This window comes from Scatophagus argus, chromosome 9, assembly GCF_020382885.2.
Source record: "Scatophagus argus isolate fScaArg1 chromosome 9, fScaArg1.pri, whole genome shotgun sequence".
Classification (NCBI taxonomy): Eukaryota; Metazoa; Chordata; class Actinopteri; family Scatophagidae; genus Scatophagus; species Scatophagus argus.
In genome coordinates this window covers 20,875,477-20,896,493 of record NC_058501.1, presented here as the reverse complement: position 1 = coordinate 20,896,493, position 21,017 = coordinate 20,875,477, and the positions used below count along the sequence as shown (strand labels likewise).

Here is a 21,017-nt window from a genome sequence, read left to right as displayed (position 1 = left end):
CAGTGAGATTAGCTGATTTGTGTGCAAGCTTCATACAACAAGGAACTCAGCAGTAAGGAACTAACAGGGTTACATTTATAATTTGTTGTTTTTGTTTTAATCTTTTTAAGAAGGGCAGCCGTGTCTCAGAGGTTGGAGAAGCGGCTTGTGATCGGAGGGTCGCTGGTTTGATTATCCCACCGGACAGGCAGGAAAAATTTTGGTGTAGTGGAGTCATTAATTTGAAAAATGCCCCCCCCTCCATTAGCTGGCTGATGTGCCCTTGAGCAATGTACTTAACCCCCCCAATATGCTCCCTGGGCGCTTGATGCTGCCCACTGCTCATGTGTGTTTCACTGCATGTGATTTGCTGGGTGTTGCATGTGTGTGTTCAACTAAGGATGGGTCAAATGCAGAAGACAAATTCAGTGTGTGTATGTAAAAATATATATACTGTCAATAAAGCTGATTCTTAATTCTTCTTAATTTTGTAAAACACGACACACACAAGCAGATGCAGAAGATTTGCTTCTTTATTGTGGATTAAGTGTCAGGCTTTATTGAGGTGTCCGTCGTGGCTGTCATGGCTGCCTTCAGTTCCTCTGGTTTGTCCTGTGCCAAAAATAAAAGTCAGCTAGTTAGTTTTCAATGTGTCCATGAAGGAAATGTGTTAAGTGTAAACATACTGGATGGTTAGGATGTTTTCTGCTGATAAAGAATCTGGTAAAGTTTAACATTTTTCAGTAGGTCCACATGTCACTCAGTGGCCTCTTCCAGAACCCTTTACTGAGCCAGTAAGTAGATTTAGTGTCTCTGTTATTTGCTGATTTGTTTCCACATTATTTGTTAGAAAGGAAACCCCCACATTTTATCATAATACTGAACAGTTTATCAAATGCATAAACACTGTGGTTTGTACGTATGACCAGGTTTGAACAACAGATACACTATAAAGATAAAAGTATCCAGACACACCTCTTTATGGGGCTGTTTTTCAGGGTTTGGGCTCGGCCTCCTACTTCTGATGAAGGGAAATCTTAATGACCTACTTTGACTGTGACACATTCGTACAGTAAAAGACGGACATTTATAAAGTACCTCCATATGTCTTTGAACCCAGTCGATCAGGTGGGTTACTCTGCTATAAACGCCTGGTTTATTGGGACGTCCACATCCCTCTCCCCAGCTCACCACCCCTGCCAGCCTCCAGTCCCCACTGGCCGTCTCACACACCAGGGGTCCACCGCTGTCTCCCTTAAAAAAGGCCCAAGTCATTTAGCAAACACCAAAGTCGAACTGAACAACGTTTGCAGTTTTAATGATGACTCAGGTGAAACTGATACTATTATGATAAGATTATCTATTGAATGGTTATAAAACACCTTGTTTCAGGTAGGCTTTTATTCACATTTTATATGATTGGGTGTATACCTGGCAGGAGTCCACTCCTCCGCTCATGGTGCCAGCGCAAATCATTCGTGGAGTCAGGTACATGCCGTAGACGCTCACGTCGGCACAGATGGATTGAGCTATTACCTTGACCTGAGCCTGCCGTAGCTCAGTTGACACAAAGCCTGACAGAAAAAATAAAGAGGAGCAGTAAAGACAGACAAGGCAGCAACTGTGACGTAGTTGAATTGAAGACAATGAAGAAGAAAGTGAAACATCAATAACCTGCAGCTTCGAGTGCTGAAAACAGGAGTCAGTTATTTCATTAAAAAGGGATTAAAAGATGGAAGAACCAGTGAAGGTGCTGTCAGGTATAGAAAGTATAATCAGAGTGTTTGCGTCAGTGTAACACACCTCCTTCATGAATGTAACCCCAGCCTGTAATCCAACAGGTTGCTCCAGGAGGAAAGGACTCGCTTGGACTGGGTAAACAGACCGGTCGCACCCCACCTACACAAAGCAAGTCAGATAACATGATATTATATTTATGAGAAAAGCTATAAAGATATGGCAAGTGTTGCACCTTTGATGGTTATGTGACCACACGTTCCAAGTCAAGTACTTCCACTACTTATAAAATGAATATAAAACTACTTCTACTTGTAAAATGACTGTCATTATGAGTATGTGTTTATTTATTCCTCTTTTGTGGCATGTCTTTTTTTTAACTGGGCAGATATGGTGTTGCAAAGATATTAATAACAACACAGATCAACTATGGTGCATCTGAAATGGAAATTCATTTTCAAAGTTCAGGTTGTTAGAAGGGGGATGGTATACATATTGTATTACACCACCCCAGGTTGGAGAAGCAGCAGGAGTTTTGGTGCAGCAACATAAGGCTGTGGACAGGTGCAGCAGCAAACACATATAAGCTACCTATAAAAGGTCCAGCTAAGAAAAAAATCCCTTGACTGAACTCAAAATAACCCTTTATTTGCGACAGCAAACCTCATACAAAAACAGGTAAAGGGGTGAAAGTATTCTAAATACAGTGTGATAGTATTTAGATACTAGTTTTAGGTAGCTTACCTTGAATATACCATTACCTTGACTATAAACATGTACACTAAGGAGTAAATTGAAATTGATTTTAGCAATAGGTCTAATGCTGTTAGCCATTTTAGGGTATCCATAATCAGCACATTTTTCAATAGCTATTTGCAGCATTTTTTTTCCCAGAACACAAATTCAAGACCCTATCAATCAAAGTGAAATATTTGTCTCCTGCAAGGACTATTTTGCAATGAGTTTCTCCACATGTAGGTGGTAATTATCCTATTTTAGGCTTTAATTAGTCCTGCCAACAGATGGAGCCAATTTACCTTTCATGTCCATGTCAGTGACGGTGCGCAGCAGGGCCACATCATAGTCGTTGTTGTACCTGTTGAAGCGAGGGTGGTAGAGGATCTGCAGCGCTCTGTAGCGTCTCCCCTGAGAGCTGTCGGCGATGCTGACTGTGCCCACCACTGCCAGCCAGTCGGCCGCTTCGAGCATGTTGTTCCTGCATAAACATGAGCAGAGTGACACAGATGTTTGTGGTCTGAGTCCAAGTTTAGTAGCCCCAGTCTGCACTGATGAACGCTTGACTTCATCTTGATTGTCAACTGTGCTGTTGCTGGTTTTACTCTGATGTCTGGTCTTTTCGTGCATACTGTCTTGATTTGCATACTGCAATGAGAATTGCAGTGGGCTGGTGTGATAAACTAAAATCAACTCTTGTATACTGTATGTGTTAATGGCATCAATTATTTGAAACATGATGTAGGAAAACACACACACACACACACACACGCCTGTCTTGTCCAGTTGCTGCATGCAAATTTCTGCCAGCTGCACACTTGCTTTAAAAGTACTATTTTACTATCTTGGAGAACATACGTTGTCTTCAGCCCAAATTGTCAGGTACAAACGCATATTTTTACTCATGTAATATCACACAGTTGCAATTACTTATGTAATTATTATGTAAACTCAGTTCTGGTCAACAATGATTTGTTTTTGCTTCAGCACTACAAGCAATTTTATGAGCTGATTAGAGGTTACAGTTGCGCTCAAAATGGCTGTGCATTGATTCCTCAAAATTCAAGTTAAATGTTCAGAGGTAGTTGAAAGCCCCTACAAACAGATCTACATCTATGGTGTTCACCAAACTACTGTTCCTGGATGCAAAATGCACAAAGTGCACTGATGGGAGACAGTAAAATACCTTCAATTTGATTCAGTTTGGGCTGTACAGCTGCAGCACCACTTAGCTGCGTCTAACTTTGAGATTTTCTGCCTTAATTAATGACCCATCTTTCTTACTTCCAATCCCCATGTCCACCTCTTACTCAACAAAGCAGTGAGCTGCAGTGATGACCCAGTGAGGGGAGATGATGGCACCTCCACAGACGTGTTTCCCTCTCCAGTGCAAGCTGACCTGCCACCCCCACTTATCCTTGACCGCCAAACTTCCCCCAACAATACGCCGGCCATCATTGACCAGAAAAGTGCAGTCTGTGCATGAGAAGATAAATGAGAAGGGATGTATGCTCAATTATAAGAGCCGGAGACTGAAGATAGAGGATACATACAAAAACATGTGAGAGTTACCCTTAATACAATCTAGGATTAGAGTAGGCTAGCATATTAGCAGTTTAATATAGTGAATGTCAATGGTAATATTCTAGTAAAGCCCCCTCTACGATAAGGTTATTAAATTTATGGCCATAACTGCCAGATGGCTGATGGATTTGTTATAACCATCTGTCCAAGACAGCAGTAAATTAAAATTAGTTCAATATTACAATCCTTAAAGTCCTTAATCAGTGTAATTTTTATATAATTTTACCTGCGGTGGTGTCTCCTGTCTGGTTCACTGGATTCTTAGGCAGAAAAGGCAGTTGAGTTGGGATACTGCAGTTCCCCTTCACACCACAAAGAGGAGGTGATTCACTTGAATTAGAGGGGAATGCCAAGAACTTGACTGATTTCAAGAGAGAAGAAAAGCAGTGACATGAAATGTTATGATATAATATAACAGATTGTTAAAGTAACAGTTGGCACCCCTGACCAAACCTGCACCTCAAATTATTTTAAGCCTCTCACATGTTCCAAAGACTGTGAAATATTCTCTACTCGGGAGAAAACTCCAGAGGAAATTAACTGGCATATTGAATGTGTAAAATGTGTAAACTCGGTTTTCTCTCTCTTTCATTGCAGTTGTTAGTTGGGTCAATCCATCTAAAGTTGTGCACAAGTGAAACAGGTTACCTAGCAGAGCGGCGGTGATGACCATTTTGATGAGGATGGGGAAGCTCACAATCAGTAACATCTCACGAGATGAACAGGCTTGAGCTTCTGAATCTACAAAGAAATGAACACACAAATACAAACATCTTTAAGGTATATAGAAAGCCCTGAACTTCATCACAATCTGACTTCATTATCTTTCTTAATTTTTAAACCCAGGATTGGGCAGCAGTGGATATTTGTACATCCAGCTTGTGCAAAAAGTCCTTTCTAAATACTTAGTGACTACGATTGACTAAATTGGGTTAAAAACAGGAAAAACTTTGAAAAGCTGTAGTAATGTTTGAATGCCGTCGATTCAAAACAAGTCACTGCAGCATCACAAGCTCAACAAAAATTGCAATGTAGGAGACTAACAGAACTTTTATACTGAACAGCCAGTCTTGTAAATATTGACTTTCATTTTAGTTCTGTATTTGGTTTCTACTGTCTGCTTAGTAAAATATTTAGCTCATTAGCTGCTAAATGCTCCAAATGTTCACCAGCTAGTCTGGACCAGCGTCTGTCTGCCAACTGGTGCTGAACAGGTATATTAGCAGTAGGTTTGCTATAAAGCTCTGTAAAAGGTGATAATCCATTGTTTTCACTTTGTCATTCAGTACGTTGTTAGTGTAAATATGGTTGTATATTTGTACTCATATTAGTCATTTCGTAGTCGTAGGAGACTGAGCTGGTCAGCCTGGCGTTTGGACGTAAGCTGCTCTGAGGTCTTTTGGGTCGTCATCATTAAAAGCTTGATCAGAAACCTCCATTCAGAGGACATGAGTGAACTGAAGACAGAACACATCCGTAATATGCGGTAAAGCGTGACCTACATGTCATGCTTTGTTGGTAAAAAATAAATAACTAAATAAATAAATTGCTGAAATGCTGAAATCAATTTTATGCTTGACAGACAGCCGGCTAAGGGGAAAGAGCGCTGGCGTAACGTGGAACCTCAGAGCTTGTTTTTGAGAAAAGCCTCACGGCAGCCATCTGCAGCAGCGAGGAGACTGAGGGTGACGTCGTGGTAAATGTTAATCTCTGGAAGGTGGTTCATGCTTCTTCACCTATAAGATAACTTACATCAGTTTGATGCTACATGCTGTGGCATACCGTGAATGTATGCTACAATAATAAACAGTAAAAAAAAAAAAGAGAGAGAGAATGGCAAACACTGCGCCTCAAATGAAAATGGGGGATAAGCTGATAAGCTGGGTTTATCCTCCCCATACGTGCCTGAAGCTGAGAAACAGTAGATTGGCTAAGACCACTGACAGACAGTGAAACGAAAGCTCCAAAGAAGAATCTGTGCCAAAACGTACACATTTTTATCTTTCTTGATGTGAGCCAAATATACAAGTGAAATGTGAGTATTCTGTCCTCTTGAATTGGAAATTTGAGATGTGCTACCGTTTCACATTGTTTTTTTATTTTAAATGAAATGAAAGTATTTGATTCAGGGGTGTCACGATGTATCTCTATTGAAGATAACAGCGAATTTAAAAAAAAGAAATACTGATATCATTTCGTTAATACACACATGATAAATCCAGTATAGATGTTTGACCTTGTGGATCTTTTATTTGTTTAGCAGCTCATCTGTTTGTCTCTTGGGCCTCCATCTGACGGCTATCAGTGTGACTTATATGGTTTCAGACTCTCTCTTCTTTATCTCCCTACTGTCATGTTTTGAATGTAATTTATTTTCCAAAAAGCAAAGACATAAACAAAGAGATCAAAAAGAAAATAAACAAGAATTGTTTTGTTCACGTTAATCATGTGGTGAATATTGTAGGCAGCCCTTATTTTATTTGTAATAATTCTTTCCAAAAAGGTCACATTGGGAGAAAGTTTCTTAGTTGGACGAACAAAAGGAGAAGAACTGCTTAACATGCTGTACAGCACTTGGGTTTACTAAATGATATGGGTCAAAGAAAACTGCAAGAAAATGTTGTGCCACTTAACCACAGCCTTGCCAAAAGCTTATCAGCTGAGCTAATTTTTTACCATTAGATAGATAAAACTGTCCTCATGGCTGACACGATGTGGGTAAAAAGCACAATTAAAATGACAAATGATGCACCTGAGAAGGATAATTACAGAGGATCTGAGAACAGACCTCTGGGGAATGATTAAACATTTTCATTCACTGGGAGATAATAATTTTTTCTCCCCATTTGTTAGACTTGATGCAATCCAGTCTGTGATGGTGCAAGAACTCCTTTGCCATCAGCTCTGTAAATGATATCATAAGTAATAGTGTCAAAGGCCACTGTCAGGTCTAATAGCAGTGTAATATATTCCACTCCAACACTACCCCACATTATGATGTTATTACTGCTGTAGCACCCTGTGTTTTGGAGAAAACGTTCCTGCGTCTATGAGCCTCTATGAGCTGATAAGAAACCATTTTGTCTGGGACTTTGGACAGAAGCAGAGTTGGTATCAAGAACATGAGTGCACAATAGAAAAAATGCTATAGGCAAGATGGCAGTGATTTATCTTTAGAGGAAAATGCTGGTGAGACACCTATATGGGTGTAAAGCATGTGGAGCAGAGGAGTCTTAATGCCTCTGAACAACTGGTAAAGCAGACAAGACAGCTAATGTGTTATAATGGGCCAAATCTTTGTAGTTTAATATTGTAAAAGGATTAAAAGCTAAAAAACAGGCAGCACAGACCTGTCTGTGCAGTCAAAGAGCCCGGCGGATCTGTTTAGCATTCATTACATCAGCAACACAGTCAGGTCACATTTTTTACTCTCTAAGCTTTGGATTATGTGTTTTTGTTTAAAGATACATGCTGAATAATTTATCCTGAGGGATTAATTATCCGTACACACAGACCAGATTTTTTAGTGTGTCGATCATCAACTTCAAGACTAAAGAATTTTGCGGCTTTTGATCTAAGAGCGGCTACAATAAGGCTAAACATCTGAAGCCATGCTAGTGGGTGCTTTGAGCTAAACAAACACACACACACACACACGCAGCAAGCATTCTGGAAATGACAGCTGATCATTGGGTCTCAATCCCAGGTTGTCAGATAACAGCGTTTGGGTTTGACAAGCCACCAACCCCAACCTGTCAATATTTGACAACCTAGAAATGAGGTTCAACAATCAACTATGTTTTCTCCAGAGTCCATGACGCCTGCAAGCATCTCTATAAAAGCACAACAGCATAATGATAAGAAAATCAGAAAATTGAGCTAGAGATCAGGATCTCTGCATGCACAGACGCCTCCACACAATTCGAGCAGGTCAAAAGCGATGATTGAGAAGGATTGTTTTAGTATGAGTCTGTACGCTGTTTTCAGGAAAAATCTACATTGTATACCTTTAATTATTACCATACCTGGCTCTTCTTCGGGAAGATCTTTGGGAAACATGAGACCTACTGATCCCTCTTCCAGTGGGCCTCCATCTGACGGTTTCCTCTGTTGAACCTCCTCGAGATTATCACTACAAGGAAGGTGTAAAGGCAGGGTTTTTTGATCTTGGGTCTCTGAGGACTCAGAGGGAGAAGGTGAAGTTCCTTGAAGTCGAGGCTCCGATGTTATTTTGGAAAAAGAAGGAAGCTCTAAGTTCAAGTTTACGCTGGCTGCAGGTGTATAGTGAGGCATGAGTGTGATGACCGTAGAAGAGACCAGAGATGATATGCTCAGTACTTCATGATTGGTTGGGCCTTGAAAAGATGTTGCTGACCAGGGCTCAAGGGACGGAAAGACTGATGCAACAACTGGCTTCTGTGCATCAGAAGCATTGCTGCTCCCTGTCTGGACCTGTAAATCCATATTTTTAAGGTCAACGAAAGCTGTATTGAAGTTCAGAGTATGTTTAAAGTTAGGATTCATGTTCCTTGGGGTACTGCAGAGCTTGCAGGTTTTGATCAACAGAATACACGTGTTGGTCTGGATAAGATCTGCTGGATTTCAGACATGGCTGAGCTTAGAGGAGGATCACGGGAATATACAGAAAAGAGGAAACCTCAGCTGAGTCCTGCAAAAGAAACAAACGCAATAAAATATGAGCTAACTGAGATAGTGAGTGCTGATATGTGATATGCAATGAATCCTGTGGTCTTTTATCATCTCACATTACACAGAGTTTTGGTAATTACTTCTTTTTAAGCAAATAATTAATAATTAAACCTGGTTGAATTATGATATGGAATTACACAGATTTTCCCCAAAGGAAATCAAAAGGATGACTTGGATAACATCCAAATACATGCTTGCTCTGAGGCAAATGGTAATAAATCTAAACAAATGCTAATGAGAAAATGCCAAATGATGCCACAAATAGTACGCTCGTAAGAATTACAAGTTCTGTTTCTAAGAACTGATTTAGCCTTGACTGATCACAAATAAGTGTGCAAGTAGTGCCGTCTGTTTGTTCGATATGCTACACCCTCCACATGTTCACATCTCATCACATCAGGACACTTTTCCCAACTCGAAACATCTTCTTAAGTGCTCTCACCTGAATTTGCATGTGTCAGCTTCATTTGTTTTGCGTTGGATTATGCATCCGAATGTGTCTCCTCCACTCAACTTGTACCACGATGAGATGGAGATGTGCATCACTGTTGCACCATCAGTGACAAGACAACAAAGACGCCTGCTCGATCGGGTGCATCTTTGATCAAAAGGTATCTGCTCTGTTACTGTGAATCCATTATCTTCAGCTTGGTTTCTTCAGACTGTCACCTCTTCTCTCATGAATGTACAATTCCTTTCCTCCTTCTTCTCCTCTTCCTCTCCGCAGTTACTACTTAATCCTTTCCTTGTGCCACCCTCTTCATCACCGTCCTCCTTCTCCTTCCAGCCTGCTCCAACTTAATCTTTCTCCTCTGGTCTGAACAGGTGAGGCTGCAGCAGTCAGGTCAGTAACGGATACGTGCACTCTTGTCATAGGCGTCTATGAAATATGCATGGGGATAATTATGAGCTCGGGTCAGAGTTTAACAACAGAGGGTAATGTACACCACAACACTGAATTGCTCCCACTCACAAGCACTGAGGAACATAATGGCAGCCTGGACTGACACACATACAGAGTCAAGGAGTTGAATCTCTCATAGTTGAAAGATATGTATCCAATAATCATAGTCCTGTTATGAATCTGAAGACTGTTTTACTACTTGTGTGCCTCTCTGGGTGTGTGCGTGCCCACTCTTCTCAAGGGTATCTTGTTTGGCCTATCACATTACTGCCTCAGACAGTGCAAGGTGCTGGCAGCGACAAACAACCCCAGTCACGGTGTTACTCAGCATCTTCTGGGTTACACGGCTGCGTCAAGATCAAACATGGACGCGGTGCTGTGGGTCTGTGTGGTAAATGTGGTGGAAGCATTTTACAAAGCAAACATTTATATAACAAGCAGACAGAACGGAAACATTTATTCAATTACATAAAAAAACAAGAGGGTTTATTGTTTTGTTTTGTTTTTTCAAAACAAAGAAAAAATTAAAACAGTTGCTAGTACCTTAATGCTAACTTTAGCAGACTCTGCCATCTGCCATGCTGCAAGTGTGCGAATGAAACAATTACAGAAAACAAACTTTTTAAATGCAAACTACTCTTCTCTACAATTGTTGTTATTTCCTCAACTGCTGCCGTGTTTGTTTTATTTACTCTGGCGAATGTGTTTTGTGCAATGCGGAGCCTCCTCAGACACAACCACACAAACATTCCTATGCTGAAGCTTTAAAAACATCTGAGTATTGCTTGGTTGTTGCTCTTAAAATGAGCAGTGGTATCCTCCTCACCTGTACACGACACTGACGGAATGAATAAATAAACAAATGGTGCACGCTTCATTTGCTCCAGTATTGATGTCAGAGTCCTTGTTTACTCTTACAATCTGACTGACTGGCAACGTGCACCAATCTGAACTCCAGGGATACACAGAGAAGAGAAGGACCTCTGCTTCGGCTTCTTTGCAGCGGCTCTCGAGGTGCAGCAGCACTTGCTACAGAAAAGCATTTGTTTTATCCTGTGCAGAAACGCACATCAGTGAGGTTTGCTGACAGGACAGCAGAGTTACTGTCAGGCAGCTGCCAGTCGCAGACAGCAAACCAGACTTTTATATCTTCTCCTGCGGCATTCAGACAACTGGCGCTTAGCTACTTGAATCGTTTGTAACTGTAACTTTGGCATTGAGGGAAATATGCTTATTTGTCTTCTTGTCAAGAGTTAGATGACAGGATTGATCTCTCACGAACTCTCACAGCTGATTAATAACACTAAAGCTGGAGACAGAAGCCTGTTATATCATCTTAACATAAACACTGGAGACAAAAGGAAACAGACTGGCTGTGTCTGTGGTAAAAAACTAATCACTAATCAATGTATCTCTTGTTTAATCCATACAAAGAACAAAGAGTGTGTCTACTGTAGTTTTAAGGGAATTAATACAGAAGAAAAAATATTTCAGGTGCCAAAGAATCATCATAAATATTCAACACAACCTGCCTAGAACTTTTGGGAAAGAGGCTGACAGACAGACAGACACACCAGCATCCAATCTCAGCATTAAAAAACAGGGAAAATGCCCATGACTCTCACATCTTTGCATGCAGGGCAACAGGCAAACGAGAGGTGGGACCCAAATGCAGACACCAGAGGCAATGCTGGAGCAGGTCAATAAATTTATTCACACAAAATCAAAAGTACAAAAGGCTTACGACGGTCATCAAATTGAGGCCCACAGTCCATATCTGGCCTGCTAAAGCTTCCCGTCAGGCCGGAGGAATATTAATGAATTCAGGAAACCGACACATGTAACGTTAATGAAAGAGGCCCAGTCATCAATTAGCCAACCCCTGGAAATGAGGATAGAGTTTGGAATTAATGGTTCACTTCTTCTACAGAATCAGATTGTTTTCCTACTCCATCCTCTTTCCTACGTAGACTCGCCATCAAACAGCCCATCTTCCAGTCTGAACAGTCTCTGAAGGTGACTGCAGCATGGGGGCCAGATGACGGGGGTAACGTAAAGAACCACCCAAGCTTGTCTATCAGAGGAAAGAGGTGTCACTTTGATTTTTTGTTTGTGTTACATTGGCCAACTGTTTTTCATTAGATGACAGTTTCATATCGAGCACTGACTGCCTCCTTGATGGAGTATGTAGTTATCATTATGGATTTCACATGTTTTTCCATGCTCATACAGGCTAATAAAAATATCACAATGTAATATCTAATATCATTTTCTTTTTTGATTTATTTGAAAGTCTGGCTATCACCCCTAGTAGGACAGGCAAGAATCAAAGTCCAGAAAACAGGCAAGGTACAGGAAACTAAACAAAGATCCAAAATCTTTGAACCGAAATGAGGAAAAGGCTGGAACACTTGACACAAGGCAAAGTGGCCCTGAGGGAGGGGAACCCACTGACTGAATACATTAGGGAGGGAATGATATGAGGAACGTGGGAAATCACACAGACGGAGAACATGCACAGGAAAAAAGTGAAGTATTTGAACCCAGAGAAGAGATGAATATTTTAAAATAAAACAGAAAACAATGAATGAATGGCATAGAACAAAGAAAAAAATATTTCAATATTTAATATCTGTGACTAATGGAAGATTTTGCACCATGTTGATAGGAAGGATGGATGATTTAAACAAAACCGTCCTGTCTGAATACAAACACCTGCGTAACATTAGTCTGTCACTGGAGCTCTTTGTGTTTTCACTGCCTCTCTGTGGAGGGAGTGAAAACGCACTTTGCAATCCTATAAATAAGGGGTTTGTAAATTACTTGTATTTTGTAACCAGCACGGTCTCTTTGCAGGCATGTTTATTCATTTTATTCTGATCATTTACAACAACAAATGTATTTACACGTATACACATTTATTTAAAGCAAAACAAAACGCAGATTAAATGAGCTCAATCACCAAATCAATAATCCAGTCTTTGATAGAACTTTGGCGGATTTTCCAAAAGTGTGAAAAATGATCAGAAAAAGACTTTGGGATGGACTCTTCAATCGAGTCCTCTGAGAAAGAAGACGAGCACATGCGAACAAAAAACAAGATGCCGTTTGTCAAGATTACACGGAAACACAGCAGCTAACGTCTGATGCAAATCAAGCACTGGAAAAGCAGTCACGTCTTGGGGAGTCTCACGTCTGTCGAGTCTTTCAGTCGGGATGTAGCAGAGATCCACCGTCCTCAAACACTCCCGTCACAGACTGTATGTACACAACACAGTACGTGTCTTCTTTTCCATAAATATGTCCAGACTTGTTGTCTTGTTTTGTCTGTTTTCATTCCCTCTGTGTGTCATTATTTCTGCCTTTCCATCGGCTAGTCTGAGCTGCTGGTTACGTCTCTCTCATCTTTAACTTTCCAGGAAGCTTGTATTACTTAACTCTTTAGTCACCTTACGACTCACCTGCCGCCATCTTCCTGGGTATCGGAACCGCCTCTCTCACCTGTGATCTCAAACCAACAGCCGACGTTCTCTTTTCGTGACGGCTGACGTTGGCGTGTCTCCATCTCTCAGCAGTGTAGGATCTTGATGAAGGCTTTGCGAAACTCGATGTTGAACGTGGTGTAGATGACAGGGTTGACAGCGCTGTTGAGGTATCCCAGCCATGTGACGGCGCTGTACAGCGAGGGCGAGATGCAGCAGCTCCTGCAGTGGGCCTTCAGCACGTGTGTCAGGAAGAAAGGCAGCCAGCAGATGATGAACACACCTTGGAAACAGGGACAGGAAGTGGATTAGAGGATCAGTCTTTAAGAAATCCGTGCAGGTGGCACAAAGTGTGCAGGGACAAGCACAGCTTAGACAATGCCAATCTCAAAGAAAAGGAGTAAAAATGGATGGGAAAATAATTCAGATTCCAACCCAGATGTTTGTATTGTTGTTGTTGTTGTTGTGGTTTTTTAAAACAACATACATCATAACATCAGTTTTTTTTTTTTTTAAACAATAAAAACTTAGAACAATGAACTCTGCATCTGGATGAAGACACAAAAAGGATTACAAATATGTAATGTAATGTTAAGTGGAGTTTAACACTTTACAGCACTGTCGATATGCGACATCTGCAGATCATATTCACATCTACATGTGAACAGAAGGTTAAAAAGAGCGACTCCAATTTCTAATTGTTGTTCTTCAGTGTCAGAGAGGGATAAATGTGTTCTACCTGTCCATCTTTAGTTTTACATGGATCAAATCCAGATTTTAAGCTTGTTGACAGGCTTTTATTGCACATGCAGTCACGCAAACTCAGGCTAATGACTGAAAAGTAGTCTTTACGGACATTACAGTGCAATAAATACAAAACATCCATTAGACAGAGAGAATCCAATCATGGATCTTGTAGCCGTCACTACTGCACCACTAACGACGACAGAAACACATTGTAGAAAGGACAGGCGGAACCAGAAGAAACAAAATTGTGATTTCAAAATAAAATGTCAAAATAAAGGAGTACGTGGATATTTTATGGGTTTTATTTGTGGAAGCAAAGAAAAAAAGAAGGTGGGCTGGGTGGGCTGACAGACACACACACACACACACACAGTGAGAAGTTAAAAGTGTATGCATGTGAGAACGTGTGCTGGTCAAAACATAGACATCTCATCAGTCAGTCTGTCCTATCCTATATTTCCCTCCGCTCACCGAGCACAATAGCGAGCATCTGTGTTGCCTTCCGCTCCTTCTGCTGTGACAGCCTCCCTCTCACCCTCTCCTTGGTGGTTCCCCACCTCTCTCTGCCTCCGCTGCGCTCCCTCCATCCTTCATGGCCCCTCATGCCGTCCTCGAGGGTCGGGGGCCGAGGCATCAGAGCCGATCGGGTCACGGTGGAGGGAAGAACTGGGGCAGGTCCAACTGAGATCGCCAGGGAAATCCTGGCCCGTCCAGAGTGGGAGGAAGTTTGGGGCGCAGGAGGAGGAGGAGGAGGAGCAGGAGGAGGAGGACCCAGACTCTGTTCGGTCTGTGGCAGGAACTGACCCGGTTCCACTTCAAGAGGGTGAACCACCGCTTCCTTTACGAGCGTCTGACACACAAAGAGGGAGGAAGGAGGTCAGTGAGGGAAGCACTGAGAGACAAACAAAGGTGAAAGATGAGGATGGGGAAATTAGACTCAGTCAGGCAGCAAGTTGTATGAGAAAGACAGGAAAGCGAAAGTGCAGAGAAACAGGCCATCCGAGTTACTGTATCAGTGCACGGAGTCAAGAGACTCACCACTTTCTTGCGCTGTGGACCAGCAGTGGCAGGCCTCAGGATCAGGGTGCACAACTTCACATCCTCTGGCTGTGTGCACTTATTCTAAAAGGGAAGGAGGCAACACGCGGGCCCTGTAAAACCTGGTACTAACATCCTGTCCTGTCCGATCACAAGTGAACAGCGCCAAGGACAGGACCGGCACAGACCACATTCAGAGGTTGCCTGAGCCACATATGACCACACTGTCTTAGCGGTGTGTGTATGTGAATGTGTCCTGGGTCACACTGAAGCACCACATACTACCAGACCCCCTAAAAAACTAAAGTCAAAGTTTTGAAATTTGTTGAATGTCTCAAGAATCAACAAAACAGCAGTTTTCAGTCGACTCTACCTTCCTGTGTCGATGACCTTCTCCTGCGTCAGCTCCACCCTGTGCGTGCAGGCCGTTCCTACACGGCGGGGCGGTGCGTCTGCCTCGTCTGCGCAGCACCACGCAGATCTGCGCATACACCAGCAAAGTTACGATGAAGGGAACGTAGAAGGAGGCCACAGACGAGTACACCACGAAGGCTGGATCGGCAAAGCTGCATGTGGTGCCTTCCCGACTCGCTAATACAGGAGAAAAAAAAGAGAAAATACAGAAACATTCAGAGATCATTACATGATTTTGCTGTTGTTTCGGGTTTGCCGATTTATCCTTTTGTATGGGCGAAATCAATCTCACTCTCATGTCTGTCCGTTACTAAAGAAGCCACAAGTCAGAAGATAGTTAGCTTAGTTTAGCATTGAGACTGGAAGCAGAGGGAAAAGGTAAAAATAAATCCACCTATCAGCACTCCTAGCCCAGAAGTAGTCCAGCACATGACTCCTTTTAAAAAACGCAACTTTTGTGTGAATTATCTGTCCTCCAGCTTTGAGTCTTGTGCTAACAAGCTGAGCTAACTGCCTCGTGGCGCCAATTTTCACATCTAACTCTAAAGCAAACAAATGTATTTCCCAAGACATCTAATTATTCCTTTGACTTACAAAAACAAGACAACACCCAAACTCAAGTTTACAGTTTATTCCTGAATACAGCAGTATTTTGGGGGGTTAAAACCTTAACCTTGTGGTGATGTTCTGACAATACTAAGAAAAACATTTAGAGTTCCATAAACAACGGGAAATGATGAAAACCATGTGTACAAACAGTGTCACAGCACCGGAATGAATGTCTACACAGGAAGTACCTTTCAAACGCCTGTTACTGAGGAGACTAAAATATAATCTCAACTTGATGTTACATCATTCGGTATCTTGCTGCGTTTTGACCGACAGCTGAGGCTGCCGGGTGTCACTCATTCTCAAGTGGTTTCCTTTCAGTTCAATGCAATAACACTCAAAGCTTGAGTCCCTCCTCACAGCTGCCATCATTATGGCAGAGGTTAGCAGCTGAATGTCTTCACTCCTGCACTTTCTGTGAGACAACAAACGAATTGAGGATTATGTGTTCCCACTTATTTGCGAGACGGACGTCATCTGTCATTCACTTGTTGAGAAGCACATGTGCAAATATCACCGAATGGTCTGTGTGGCTCTGCTAATGCGTATATCACAGTAAAGTGAGCTGATTTACTGCATGCTGAGCTTTGTTGACTGAGCACATGTATGGGATTTGTTTACTATCGGATCAAAGGTTAATAATTAGATTCAGAGGCAGATGGACCAGGTTACTGCAGCTGCCGTGAGCGTGCATCAGAGTGTGCATTCGGCTCTTTCAGAGTGTCCTTTTCTAAATTACACCTCAAAGAACCATGAAGCACTACGACAGAATATTGCAAAGTGATCAAATCATCCCTTATCAGCTGGAGATTAAAATTATCATTGCACAGCCATCTTGGCAGCACTGACCATACACCGATCAGCCACAACATTAACACCACCGACAGGTGAACATTAATCATCTGTTTACAATGCAATGCTCTGCTGGGGAGCCTCGGGTTCAAGCAATCATGCGGATGTTCCACCCTCCTAAACAGTGCAGGCCAAATACCCCCACCCACACGGCAATGGCTCTTCCTGTCAGCAACAGCCTCCCCACGACCTGGACACTGCAGCCCGTCACATTTCAGAGTTCAGTTCAGTTCAGAAATGTCTCAGGGACCACATCAACGGCCTGCAGACTCCCCAGATCCCACCTGTGGGATGCACCAGAATAAGCTGAATCCCTCCTCCCTCTTGGAGGCCCCACCCTCAATGTGATACCACAAAATAACCCCAGAGGTCCTGTGTCCCTTCCCCTGACAGGTCGGAGCTGTTTTAGCAGCACAGGGGTGACCTACAAAATACCAAGCTGCTGGTTTTATGTTGCGGCTGATCGGTTTAGAGTGCAGCTACTGCATGACCTTCAGGTAGTTACTACATCATTTTGTAACGTGAACAGGCATTAAGACCGTGCAGCCTGGGTGGAGCTACAAAACACCTCAGCTAGTAAGCAGGGAGCAACTTGAGAGAAGGGATCAGATGTAGCTATTACCAGTGTTGTTGAGTCCGAACAGCAAAGGACAGGAGATGGCAAAAGAGAGGAACCACACCACAGCAATCATCACTGCCACCCTCCTCCTGGAACTGTATCTGGTGTTGTAGAGCATGGGCATGGCCACCGCTGTGTACCTGCAGTAAAACATACACACCAAGATGCTCAAAGCAAATGTATTAAAAACAAACTCACTTGCGGCACACGCATTCGAATGCAGAGATCGAGACAGAGCAAACACATACTGATTCATTTCCAGACGTCACTAACCCAAAGTAAACTCGGGCACTTGATACAGAGCACAGACAAGCAAATTCCCAGTTTCTTCTTGTGCAGACAGAAGCTGTCACTGCTTGTTTCACAGTCACAAGGACACAAAACACACACCCGTCAGTATGTCAAAACCAATTAAGAGTGGTCTGCTGTAAGCGCAGGTGCGAGAGGTTTTCTTCAGCGAGCTGCTGAAATCCCGACTGCAGGCAGAGGGTCACGGACGCAAACACAGAATCACCCGGGACTCTACAGAGGAAACTCAGCTTTGAAAAGATCCAATTCTCAGGGAGTCTTTCTTGTTTCATGTATGGATGTTGGAGGTGAAGTGCTTCTAAAAATTCTCAACAGCTCCTCAGAAACGTTCCAGATGTGAAGGAGTCTTATAGAATTATGCAGGTGGTGTGAATGCAAAACCATTCACTTGCAGGACTTTCTTGGTCTAAAGGTATAAGCTTCTCTTTGGGAGCTGTACGCAGTGGCCTTTGGAGGACAGAAAGGACAATGTCACATTTTAACAGAATTAAACCACTAATTATTACGAAGAATTTTGTCAGACAAGGCCCTGTTTGCACCTCTCATTAACATGCATCTTGGGCGAGCAAACAAGAAGAAAGTCAATTCACATCCGGCATTAGGAGGCGTCTCCCTGCTCTATGTGTGTTTCCTGTGTACTCCTGTCTACTCTGTTTTGCGTTTTTTTACACATCACGAGAAGAATGTGGCCATGTGGAGCCCAGACCACCTTCAGATGTGGTGCATTCACATCTCAGAACTGTCCACATGTGATCGAATCCCTGAACATGCATAAGTTAATGCCAGGAGTGAACGGGGCCCAACAGTTCACAGCAATGCTGCCGCTGTAGTTTAGTTTATTGGCATTGTTTAAATTATTTAGAACAAAAACAAAGGAGCAGAGCTTAATTGGACAAACACTGGGGGTCATTGATTGGTCGTTAGCTACACACATTCATAGTCAATTCACAGTTCTGTCTGGCTGATCACCAGTCGACTGAACGTGCTGCTGTTGCCCTCCGTTCACTGAACACCGTCAGTCCAGAGAGCCACAAAGTCCCCATACTTGTTGTTTTTCTCACTTTTTGAGAGGAATAAAGTACTTAATGTGGGCAACACTGATCCCCACAGCCACTCTGCCAACATTTATCCAATTACTTAATGGAGGACTGTATAAAAAGGTCCATGACTCCTCCAATGTTCTCCTGATGTGGATGTAAACACCCTCAGATTAAAGTCGTCAGCATGTTGACCTTGTCAGTGTTTTTATTTAAATTACAGGGACATGAAGCCACAACATCTGTCTGACTGCAGCAGATTATTATCATCCACAGTCTTGATAAAACAGCTGGACTTTATCCCCAGTTATCATGCCAAATTGAATAAGTCTAAACTGGTGTGTCCTCAATGTGTCATTTTGCCAGAATTAATTAGGACGCAGCTGCAGATGTCCCACCCGCAGGGTCTCTGAGCACCTCCCTCTGGACCCACCAAGGGGCCATCAGGTGGAAATCCAAATCATCAACCATACAGTCTCCTGGATCCACAAAGGACAACCTCTAATAACAGCTGAGGACGGGAAATGGATACAGTGGGAGCCTGTTATTACCTGTTGAAAGTCAAACAGGTGACTACAGCATGCCGTCCCGCTGCTCTGTGACAGCTGGATCACTTTACAGTCTTTTAGCTGGAAGAGTTTGTATTTGGCACATGTGTTGCCAGCTCTTTGACTATCCCAGCCTGCACTAATCATGATCGAGGTGAGGTTTGAGTACAAAGTAATGGTGTATTGATTTTCTGTCATCTTTGCTATTTTGGTTTTTCTTCTGGGTGAAAATCTCAACAAATTTATTTCTTATGAACTAACTTTTCTTGCAGAAGTGAAGGTTTTGGAGAGAAGAATAAATTGCAAGAGAAGAAGAAAAGACGTTGAGTCTTAAAAAGTTCAATAAAGAAGCAGACCTGAATCAGGAAAAGTGAAATACACACAGTGAAGAGAGCAAACTAAAGTCAAAGCGAGGATCCACCTGTCGATGCTGATGGCGCAGAGGTTGAGGATGCTGGCGGTGCACATCATGACGTCCAGCGTGAGCAGGATGTCGCAGTGGATGAGACTGAAGCGCCATTCACCCACCACCTTAAACGAAACAAACACAAACCGACACTTTTCATTAGGTTTCATTTTTTTAAAGTCTTTACTTTTTCAAATACCTTAATTTCTTCTCTTTTTTTGTCAGTTTAAGAGGTTGTAACACTGGTGGGGCAGCATTAGCATTAACCAGGCTGGATCACTCAGTTCGTACTTAATATTTAATCCTGTTTGCATAATTTGCTCCTCAAGGGTCAAAATTTACCCACAAAGAATCTGAAGGTTTCATTTTATTCCTGAAAAAGATCATGGGCATGGCTACATAAAAAGTATTGAATGTGGGAATTTGTATTTTGCCTTCAAACATTAACTGTTTGTAATTCTCAGGCATCCACAGATTCACTCCCTGAAGCATTTTAAATAATAATTAAACACTACAAACATTGAATATTAAAGCCTGGAGCTGAAACAATGAGTAGTACTGATTAAAACTAACACCAATTATTCAACTGATCAACAGGAAATTAATCTGCAACATCTTTGATAATTGATTAACCACCAACCTCTCCCTGAATCCGCCTGCTGATACAACTCCTTGCTTTCCTTTATCTTCCGATATTTAATTGATTATCTTTGGCTTCTGGACCGTTTGTCAGGCAAAACCAGCGACTTGACTTTGTTCCTTTCGGACGTAAAGATTCAGTCTAATGCAAAACACATGTGACGGGTTGTTTATTATTGAGTTTAATCTTTCTCACAGTCTTTTCCTGCTTGCTTCAGGCACGCTGTGCTCACTTAGTCAGTTAGTTGATTGGCAGAAAAATAATCAGCAGCTATTTCGATAATTGTTTATCAAGCACACATGACAAACATTCGTTTCTTCCACCTTTTCAGTTGTGAGGATTTCCTGCTGAACGTTTTGTGGTTTTGACTGTCACATTTTATAAACCAATTGATTTAGAGCAACAAATAACTTTATAATCATAAGTAATTAATCTGGTGCTTATTTTCTTGATTAATTGATTACTGATTTTGTACATGTCGGATAAAGGTGAAAAACTGAACGTCTCAGAAGTCCGAGTGATTAAGAGACTCGTTGCTGCAGTTCTGTGATGACTGATCTGAATCGGTTGCTTTCTTCAGTGTGGTCCATACATCAGTCACATTAAATTGCCATATGTAATACAAATCAGCTCTGTAACTGAAATATGACGTCCCTGCCTCTGGACT

At 42.2% G+C, this 21,017-nt stretch overlaps 2 protein-coding genes across 3 annotated transcripts in view; both read right to left on the bottom strand.

The window, feature by feature from the left end:
• Nucleotides 1-494: 494 nt before the first annotated feature.
• LOC124064249 (transmembrane protease serine 6-like) lies at nucleotides 495-13,214 on the bottom strand. Its single transcript, XM_046398541.1, has 9 exons — nucleotides 13,111-13,214; nucleotides 8,061-8,167; nucleotides 4,684-4,776; nucleotides 3,762-3,927; nucleotides 2,754-2,932; nucleotides 1,783-1,878; nucleotides 1,411-1,553; nucleotides 1,078-1,233; nucleotides 495-591 (listed from the first exon to the last, which is right to left on the bottom strand). The coding sequence occupies exons 1-9, from the start codon at nucleotides 13,212-13,214 to the stop codon at nucleotides 523-525; spliced, it is 1,113 nt and encodes a 370-aa protein (XP_046254497.1). The 3' UTR covers nucleotides 495-522.
• drd2l (dopamine receptor D2 like) overlaps nucleotides 11,702-21,017 on the bottom strand; it is a 22,121-nt gene continuing 12,805 nt past the window's right edge. For both annotated transcript variants that reach the window (XM_046398975.1, XM_046398974.1), the window contains exons 3-8: nucleotides 19,726-19,835; nucleotides 17,414-17,550; nucleotides 15,290-15,507; nucleotides 14,917-15,000; nucleotides 14,350-14,728; nucleotides 11,702-13,414 (exon numbers count right to left, since the gene is read on the bottom strand). In XM_046398975.1, coding sequence (XP_046254931.1) covers nucleotides 13,218-13,414; nucleotides 14,350-14,728; nucleotides 14,917-15,000; nucleotides 15,290-15,507; nucleotides 17,414-17,550; nucleotides 19,726-19,835 — 1,125 coding nt within the window. In that variant the 3' untranslated portion in view covers nucleotides 11,702-13,217. The remainder of the gene's footprint in view (nucleotides 13,415-14,349; nucleotides 14,729-14,916; nucleotides 15,001-15,289; nucleotides 15,508-17,413; nucleotides 17,551-19,725; nucleotides 19,836-21,017) is intronic.